This window comes from Brassica oleracea, chromosome C7, assembly GCF_000695525.1.
Source record: "Brassica oleracea var. oleracea cultivar TO1000 chromosome C7, BOL, whole genome shotgun sequence".
NCBI classification, from domain to species: domain Eukaryota; kingdom Viridiplantae; phylum Streptophyta; class Magnoliopsida; order Brassicales; family Brassicaceae; genus Brassica; species Brassica oleracea.
This window is the reverse complement of record NC_027754.1, coordinates 39,436,675-39,445,311: the sequence shown is the minus strand read 5'-3', so window position 1 is coordinate 39,445,311 and position 8,637 is coordinate 39,436,675. Positions and strand designations below refer to the sequence as shown.

Genomic DNA, 8,637 nt, shown 5'->3' with positions numbered 1-8,637 from the left:
AAAATATACTAAAATATATTATCTATGTTAGTATCATTTAAATTTAATAACATATCCTATCAAATAAAAAAAAAAATTGGATTAATACAATTGATTTATATGTTTGCACCAATTTAATTATATTTTTAATAGTTACTGACTTTTAATTATTTAATATATATTTATTATTTTATAATATGTAAAAATATTTAATACATAAAATAATTTATATATATAATGTTGATCCCGCGCAAGGCGCGGATCTTAACCTAGTATTGAATTAAACGTGGAAAACTATTTATGTTGTTGTTATTGTAGTGTATACAATAGATAGAGCAAATTTTATAGAATAATTATGTCTGAAACAATTATTCCATAAATATTTTGAAGTTCATTGTCAAAAAAATATTTTATAGTAATCTTAATAAAAAATTGTATAATTTGGTAACCATAAGACATGTTTATTATACTTTAAAATTTTTGGCTCGTGAATGTTTCATCATGCTTTGTCAAGGACCAATTTTGTTTAGTACCGGTCTTATTCTTGTCTAAATAATACATTCTCCATTTAAGTTAAAGGCTAGGAAACTAACCAATACGGTCAACCTATATAACTCATAATAAGCAATTGAAAAAGACCCATCCAAAATAAGGTGAAATTCATGCATAAACGTAGGAAGGAATCGCTGTGGGAAGGAGCTTTGCGATGTTTAAGAACTACAACATAGACGGAAACAAAGAAATGCTCGCTTTTGGAATGATGAACATCGTTGGTTCCCTCACATCTTGTTACCTCACAACCGGTACGAACACACATTCCAATGTTTCTGCATTATCACATTAACTATATATGATTTTTTTTAAAAAAATATTAATTACAACTTATCACACTACTAGGACCATTTTCGAGATCGGCCGTGAACTTCAACGCGGGTTGCAAGACTGTGGTGTCGAACATAGTGATGGCTATTGCTGTTATGTTCACATTGCTCTTCCTTACGCCGCTTTTCCACTACACACCACTCGTCGTCCTCTCCTCCATCATCATATCCGCAATGCTTGGACTCATCGACTACCAAGCTGCTATTCATCTCTGGAATGTCGACAAATTCGACTTCCTTGTCTGCATGAGCGCTTACTTTGGGGTCGTATTCGGTAGTGTCGAGATCGGACTTGTTGTAGCAGTAAGTGTATACTTTAGCGCAACGTTTACATTATACATAAAAACATTTTATAAGAAATTGAGTACTTTTATACAGGTTTAAACGTAATTTGTTTTTTTTTTTGCCACGTGGTGAAGGTGGCAATATCGATAGCAAGGTTGTTGCTATTCATGTCAAGGCCGAGAACTGCGATAAAGGGAAACATACCAAACAGCATGATCTATAGAAACACTGAGCAGTATCCTTACTCAAGAACCGTTCCTGGTCTTCTCATCTTGGAGATTGATGCACCCATCTACTTTGCCAACGCTGGTTACTTGCGTGAGAGGTAACCTTAGTCCTAATTCATAAATACATGCCAAATATGGATGTTAGTTATTTATTTTTCCATTCGTTTATATATTGGGCACAGAATCACAAGGTGGATCAACGAAGAAGAAGAAAGGGTCAAAACATCAGGAGAAAACAGTTTACAATATGTTATACTCGATATGTCCGGTAATTACATACCTTGATTTTCTCTGACATCGTCTTTGATCAAGGCTTACTTTATGTGTGTGTGTTGAGCAAAACAGCTGTCGGCAATATCGACACGAGTGGTATAAGCATGATGGAGGAAATTAAGAAAATCATCGACCGAAGAGCGTTGAAGGTAACGTAACAAGTCGTATAATAATACTTCTTTAAGATGTGTTGCCGTATAATAATATTTCTCACGTTATTTAAAAAAAAAAAAATTCTCAGCTAGTATTGGCAAATCCAAAAGGAGAAGTCGTAAAGAAACTGACCAGATCTAAATTCATCGATGACAAGTTGGGAAGAGAATGGATGTTTTTAACGGTTGGAGAAGCCGTGGAGGCTTGTAGGTTCATGCTTCACACTTTAAAAACCGAACCGGCCTCCAAAGGAGAGCCTTGGAACAACGTCTAGTTCCTTTTTTTTTTTTTTCTGTTTAATCGTTTGTGACTCGTTACCAAATAGTATGATGTACTCTCAAATATCAGGAAAAGGTAAAAGAAAAATGCATTTTGTATAATATTGATTATTGTTTTTTGAAAAAGGGCTTTTTCAGAATATAATATTGATTATTGATGATGAGTCACATTCAGTCTGGAGTTAGTTTTCTCTCGACGTTACAATAAAGGAAAACGTAGAGTAAAAAAACGAAACTCAGGTATACAGATTTATGAACTTAGAACTTTCTAGTCATTAAAAAATGTGTGTACATAATATTGAGATTTTTGGAATGGTCGGTTTGGTTTGGTCTGGTTTGATTTTCTCGAAAGTGATTGAAAGTCAATACGGTTTGTAAATGTGAAATTTTGTGTTGTTACCACTTAAATTCATATTAGGTATTGAATCAATCTGGGCCATAATATACCCAACACAAACCATACCTTGGATAAAAGACCGGCCCATCTTAGACCCGCACGTGACTTCCGTCGCATCCTTATCGTATCATCTATTTGGCGGGTAACCGTTTGATCGCAACCGTTCAAATCAACGACCTTCCTTTACTATTATCATCTCACCGCCTATAGCAGGTCAAATCACATGGGATCTTGTGCACTCTTCCTAGGTTAAACAGGTAACCGGTAATAAGCATCTCTTTCTCTCCGACCGTCTCTCTCTTTTGATTATGCTCGAGTAGGTTTGTCTGAAACGAACATATCTGACATCCGTCTTGAGTACTCTTCTAGGGTAATTGATTCTCTCTGTTTTTTTTTTTTGTTTGGTTTGGGAGAATCTGGAGCTTAGCTTGATTGCAATTTGACTTATTCATTCGTTTCGTTGTTAGATTGATTCTTCTGATATTATGTTCTATGTTGAGTTTGCTATGTTTCAATTTGCTTTGTTCTATACAGTTTCCAAGATGAAGACAGCAAAGGGGAAAGATAAAGCTAAGACCACCAAGGAAGCCTTGAAGCCTGTTGATGACAGGTTACTTTCTTGCTGAATCGTCATCTTTTAAAGCATCTTGTAGCTTAGGTTGGAGTGCAGAGACTGGGTTCTTAAGCTTTTTTATTTTATTTTCAGAAAGGTGGGAAAGAGGAAGGCACCAGCTGAGAAGGGGGAGACTCGTAAAGAGAAGAAGGCCAAAAAGGATCCTAACAAACCCAAAAGAGCTCCTAGTGCCTTCTTTGTCTTCCTGTTAGTTGTATTCTTGGATCCTTGCTTTGTTGTTTCTGTAATATGTTCTAAAGTTACTGCTTGGGTTTCTTTTTTGTTTCAGAGAAGATTTTAGGACAACTTTCAAGAAAGATAATCCAAATGTGAAGGCTGTATCTGCTGTAAGCATTTGGAAGATTCCTTGAAAAGTGTTACACGTACTTTAAATCCTTTGTTTGGATCAAGTCCTCATAGTCTTTCTTTACCTTTGCTTTTCCTTGTGAAGGTTGGGAAAGCTGCAGGTCAGAAATGGAAGTCAATGTCTCAAGATGTAAGTCTTATACTTTGATAGATATATCTGCTAACCGTACAAACACATCACTTGTGATCTTTTTGATCATTAGTTTTCACCCTCTTCCCTTTTGAAGGAAAAAGCTCCATATGAAGAGAAAGCTGCGAAGAGGAAAGCTGAATATGAAAAGCTTATGGATGCATACAACAAAAACTTGGTAAGCATTAAAGCCATATCTCGCATACAACACATTTATTGTGTCTCAACTCTGATCTTCTTGTAATGGGTGCAGGAGGAAGGGAGTGATGAATCCGAGAAGTCTAGGTCTGAGGTGAATGATGAAGATGAAGCTAGTGAGGAGGTAACAATTCCTATAAACAATGCAGATTTTATACGATACCCATTGTGTTTTGCTGTTGAGTTATAGGTTTCTGAAGAATACATTTCCCTTAATGTTTCTCTGCAGGAAGCGCAGCTTGAGAAGGGAAAGGCAGGAGATGAAGAGGAAGATGATGATGACGAGGAAGAAGACTAAATGTGTGTTAACAACTATAGATCCAAATTGTGTGTACTTTTCTTTTTTACTTTCCTAAGAAAGCGAAACAGTTCTTAGCGGTTTGTTTCAGCTTATTATCCACAACAACAATGTACCAAACTATGTAACGTGACTAAACTCTCCTTCTAATGCATCTTTTGTTTCTTGATATATTTTTTTTAAAGTCGAATGTAATACCAAATTTAATGCAGACTAGTCTTTTTGAACATGTCAAAAGCTAGATAACAATAGTAAAATTAGAACCACAATTCATCAACCAACCAAATAAATTTTTGTAGCCTGATTGGTTGGGTTTATGAGATAACCAGCTAAGCTCTTTTATATATAGTTTTTATAATATACAAGATTAAACATAAAATCCCAACAAACAAATAGAAACAAATGTAACCCTCTTATAAAACATCAAAGAAACCTGTTTTCACCAAGCTACCTCACTCACTAGCTCATTCATGCTGAGGAATCTCTCTAACAAGTCTCTTCCATTTTGTCTGACAAATCAATCAAATCATTTTTTTTCCCAAGTCATTTGATGATTTCTCTTATCTATTCTAAGCAGAGACGAATCCTCCCCCCACACTGTTCTTGGGTTGCATCCCCAGGCCGGTACCTTTTGGTTGAGGAATTTGGTCGACGAAGAAACATGCGGCGATGATGACATAGCACAACATTAGAACAAGTCCCTTCATGTAATGAGATGTTCCATCCTAATAACCATCCCAAAAAAATACAAACGATTATTATGAAGTAAAATACAAAGCAAATTATATTTAGCTAGATATATTAAAATTAGATGTATTCATTCATATTGTTATCATAATATATATTTGATTGTAAGTGTAAGGAGAAATGTTAACCTGTAAAGTGAAGGCTGTGATGATAATTCCTAGGGCTAGACAGCTTGTTTCAAGGATGTTGAAGTTGAGATCCATCTTGATTCCCATGGTCCATGCAACGATTACACTCAAAGGGACCTGCGAAAACACACCCATTAATATTGTCTTTAGATTTCTTGTTACATCGAACATAAACATTTCATCGAATATTATTTCATTACTTACCACAAACAAAGAAATCTGAGTTGCAGAGCCCAACGCGACCCCTAGAGATATGTCCTGCAACATTGTGACCAATTTGTTAAGTATTTTTGCAAAATACTACTAATCAATTAATCTCTTTTCTATCAAATATTTTTGCAACAAGCAAATTTTGTTTAAAATTCTAAATATTGTAGGTTATATTTTAACAAAAAATTTACACTAAGCATACTACTAATCAATTAATCTCTTTTCTATCAAATATTTTTGCAACAAGCAAATTTTGTTTAAAATTCTAAATATTGTAGGTTATATTTTAACAAAAAAATTACACTAAGCACAAACAAACTCAGACAAGCAAAATGCCAGAGGCTAGAACGTTGTAAAGCAAAAGAAAACTCACGAGCTTGTTTTTGAAAGCGAAGATGATGGCTCCAGCATGCTCAGCGGCATTTCCAACAATGGGAAGCAATATGATGCTTATGAAACTCACTGATAGTCCCCATGAGTCCGATGCATCCTGACCAAATATTTGCAGTCTCCATATTAATGTTGTTGCTGTTTTCTTATATAATTCATGGAATTTAAACATATAAACTTAATTAATTACCTCGATCGTGGCCACAACATACTCTGATAGCAATGCGATGACGAGTGTCATCCCAGCGAGCCAAGCAAATCCGCTCCAAAACCCTATCACCGGAGTTTCCTCAACAGTCACTTCATCATTATACGCATTATCCTCGTCATCCTGAATTCCATTGAACATATAATATAGTTACATCATTTATTTATTTTTATTTTTGTAACAATTACATCATTTATTCACATTCTACTTGATCTAGTAAATTATAACTTTTAGTTACCTCTTGTGCTTCAAACAATTGGCGGTGAGTCCAGAGCTGGAAGATGAGATAAGCAATGTAAGCAATAAGCATGACGATGCTGCTTGTCCTGGACAGGCTAAGCGACATTTTGTTGATCAGAGAGGCCGATGCTTCTCCGGTCGCTGCATATTTTAGCAGCAATGGGAGTAAATGACATAGCAGACCCATAAGCAGCAAGAAGAAGTTCACATCAGCTTGTTTCTGTTACAGTGAGAAGAGAAACATCACATTAGAAAAAAATCACACCAGCTTTGATAACCGCTACTATTACTTTAGTAAGAAAACTTGGAAAATTTTTGAGAATATTTATTGTATTTCAATGCATTCTTATATATTAAATTATATATATTATAGTTAAATCTGTTAGGTTTGGCTACATTAAATTATGTATTGGTAAGTCAAATTATCATGAGAATTAAACCGGAGCCTACAAAGGGGAGATCATATATATACCCGGTCGAACCGCTGCTCGCGGCGGATATTGGCAATTCCACCACAGAAGAGGGAAGAGCCGAGAACCAGGAGAAGGTTTGAGAGAATTGAACCCAACAGAGAGTATTTAACCACTGCCACTTTGTTATTGGCCAACGCTAGTATCGCTATTATTAGCTCCGTCGCGTTTCCACAAGTGGCGTTCAACAAACCGCCCACTGCCAAGTAAATACATTGAAACATTTAAGCACATTACCGAGATTGCATTTACATAATTGGTAGTTCAATTGGTACGAATGTGTTACCTGTTGGGCCGGTGTAGAAAGCTAGTTGCCTGCACGGGTAAAGGGAGAACAATTACGGGTAAAGATTATAATATTTATGTGATATATGGTTGTATATTTTTCTTTCAAACTATATATGGTTGTATGATCTGTAACTACAAATTCCATTTTATGATACTTGATACTTATATAATATAATAAAAGCTTTTAAGGTATTTTATTAAACGCATAATATAACATGACAATTTTTTATTGTAAGCACTTTTTTATTAAAGAAACAGAAACTTTTAACATAGTTTCAAAATTGCAAAAAAAAAAATGTAAAAAGGTGATTTTCACCAACAATGTCAATCATCTCATTTAGTCAACACAACCAAATTTCATTATAATGATAGTTAGATTTAGATACTAAATAAAATAAAATAATATATTAAAATTATTCCTTAATCAGTGAAACTAATATTAACAAAACACCTGAAAGTACGAAAATGATAAATTGTTGTAGAGGATAACTAGATAAGTACTTACTCTGTCAAAAAGCTAACTCGCTCAGCAAGAGGTGTCAGTCCTGTCAAGCTCAGTCCAAATATCAACGGCTGTGGCACATTTAACAAAACAAACGTATTTTATAAATGGGAAAAATGTTAAACAAATCCTCAGCTTTTTCATTTGGACCATTATAATCCCCAGATTTCTAACTGACCATTAAAACCTCACACTTTATGTCGATTGGATCAATTTAAACCCGGCGTTAAGTTCACTAACAAAGCGTCTAAACGCAGTTAATTTTCGTCGTTAACCAAAACGACGTCGTCTTCTCCTCAATTAAAAAAACACATCTTCCTCATTATCTCTCAAAATCGATTTGGGGATTTTCTCAATTAAGAACCCTAATTTCACGATTTCACCAGAAAGAAGAAGAGAGAAGATGGGTAATGAAAAGAACAAGAAGTCTCGACAAGGGAAACTCGGTGGTGCCAGTTCTGTAGCGAAAAGAAAAGGTGGAGTCGACGACGAAGCTGATGTACGTAAGAAGAAAAAAGGCAAAACAAATGTACTCGACAGGGAAGAAGAAGGAGAAATCAGCGAGGATGACTGTGGTATTGTCGGTTACGACGAAGCTGATGAAGCCCCAGACAACGAAGAAGTCCCAAACAACGAAGAAGTCCCTGATGAAGCAAACGGTCATGGTGGTATCGAGGAAGAAACTGGTCGCGATTTGACTGTCTTCTTCGGAGAAGTAGCGAGGAATGATGATTGTGAGAATGATGAAGATAGTGGGGACGAATGGTATTGGGAGCATGAAAAAGAAGTTCCGGATCCTCTATCATCAGATGATGAAAATGAAGAACAATCGATTCCCAGTTTAGCCTACAGAGAAGATGTGGATCCAGAGGCAATGCTTGGGCTGGGAAACACTTTCTCCACTGCTGAAGAATTCAAGCATACCCTTCTCAGGTATACATTAAAAACCCGACGCAACATCAAGCTTTACCGGTCCACTGCTTTGAAGTTAGGTGCGAAGTGTGAAGATGGCTCGTGTCCCTGGAGGGTGTATTGTTCTTATGAGAAGAGCAAACAGAAGCTGATGATCAAATGTTATGTGAATGAGCACAAGTGTGAGATAACAGGACACTCAAAGTTTTTGAAGTGTTCTACTATAGCAATGCTGTTCGCTGAGAGGCTGAGGTTGAATCCCAAAATCACCAAGCATGAAATTGCTTCTGAGATCCAGAGAGAGTATAGGATGTTTGTGAGTGTGGAAGCTTGTGGGAATGCGAAGACAAAGGTTATGAAAGAAAGAAAAGCAAGCCACGAAGAACACTTCAACAAGATATGGGATTATCAAGCTGAGATTTTTCGAACCAACCCTGGCACTACAATGGATATCGAAACCATCC

At 35.9% G+C, this 8,637-nt stretch overlaps 3 protein-coding genes across 4 annotated transcripts in view; 2 read left to right on the top strand and 1 right to left on the bottom strand.

Moving 5' to 3' along the window:
* The window catches only part of LOC106301839 (sulfate transporter 3.1), a 5,167-nt gene extending 2,967 nt beyond the window's left edge, over positions 1-2,200 (top strand). For both annotated transcript variants that reach the window (XM_013738322.1, XM_013738321.1), the window contains 6 exons: positions 656-782; positions 877-1,163; positions 1,280-1,470; positions 1,555-1,640; positions 1,718-1,794; positions 1,887-2,200. In XM_013738322.1, the coding sequence (XP_013593776.1) occupies positions 656-782; positions 877-1,163; positions 1,280-1,470; positions 1,555-1,640; positions 1,718-1,794; positions 1,887-2,072 (954 nt within the window). In that variant the 3' untranslated portion in view covers positions 2,073-2,200. The remainder of the gene's footprint in view (positions 1-655; positions 783-876; positions 1,164-1,279; positions 1,471-1,554; positions 1,641-1,717; positions 1,795-1,886) is intronic.
* Positions 2,201-2,725: 525 nt separating this feature from the next.
* On the top strand, positions 2,726-4,249 carry LOC106306492 (high mobility group B protein 1). The gene is made up of 8 exons (XM_013743126.1): positions 2,726-2,843; positions 3,008-3,083; positions 3,180-3,293; positions 3,376-3,433; positions 3,538-3,582; positions 3,680-3,760; positions 3,836-3,904; positions 4,010-4,249. The coding sequence occupies exons 2-8, from the start codon at positions 3,016-3,018 to the stop codon at positions 4,076-4,078; spliced, it is 504 nt and encodes a 167-aa protein (XP_013598580.1). The 5' UTR covers positions 2,726-2,843; positions 3,008-3,015; the 3' UTR covers positions 4,079-4,249.
* Positions 4,250-4,395: 146 nt separating this feature from the next.
* LOC106306491 (vacuolar cation/proton exchanger 3) overlaps positions 4,396-8,637 on the bottom strand; it is a 7,034-nt gene continuing 2,792 nt past the window's right edge. Inside the window, exons 2-10 of the mRNA XM_013743125.1 lie at positions 7,265-7,332; positions 6,758-6,786; positions 6,474-6,670; positions 6,000-6,221; positions 5,744-5,884; positions 5,537-5,653; positions 5,158-5,211; positions 4,954-5,070; positions 4,396-4,803 (exon numbers count right to left, since the gene is read on the bottom strand). Coding sequence (XP_013598579.1) covers positions 4,648-4,803; positions 4,954-5,070; positions 5,158-5,211; positions 5,537-5,653; positions 5,744-5,884; positions 6,000-6,221; positions 6,474-6,670; positions 6,758-6,786; positions 7,265-7,332 — 1,101 coding nt within the window. The 3' untranslated portion in view covers positions 4,396-4,647. The remainder of the gene's footprint in view (positions 4,804-4,953; positions 5,071-5,157; positions 5,212-5,536; positions 5,654-5,743; positions 5,885-5,999; positions 6,222-6,473; positions 6,671-6,757; positions 6,787-7,264; positions 7,333-8,637) is intronic.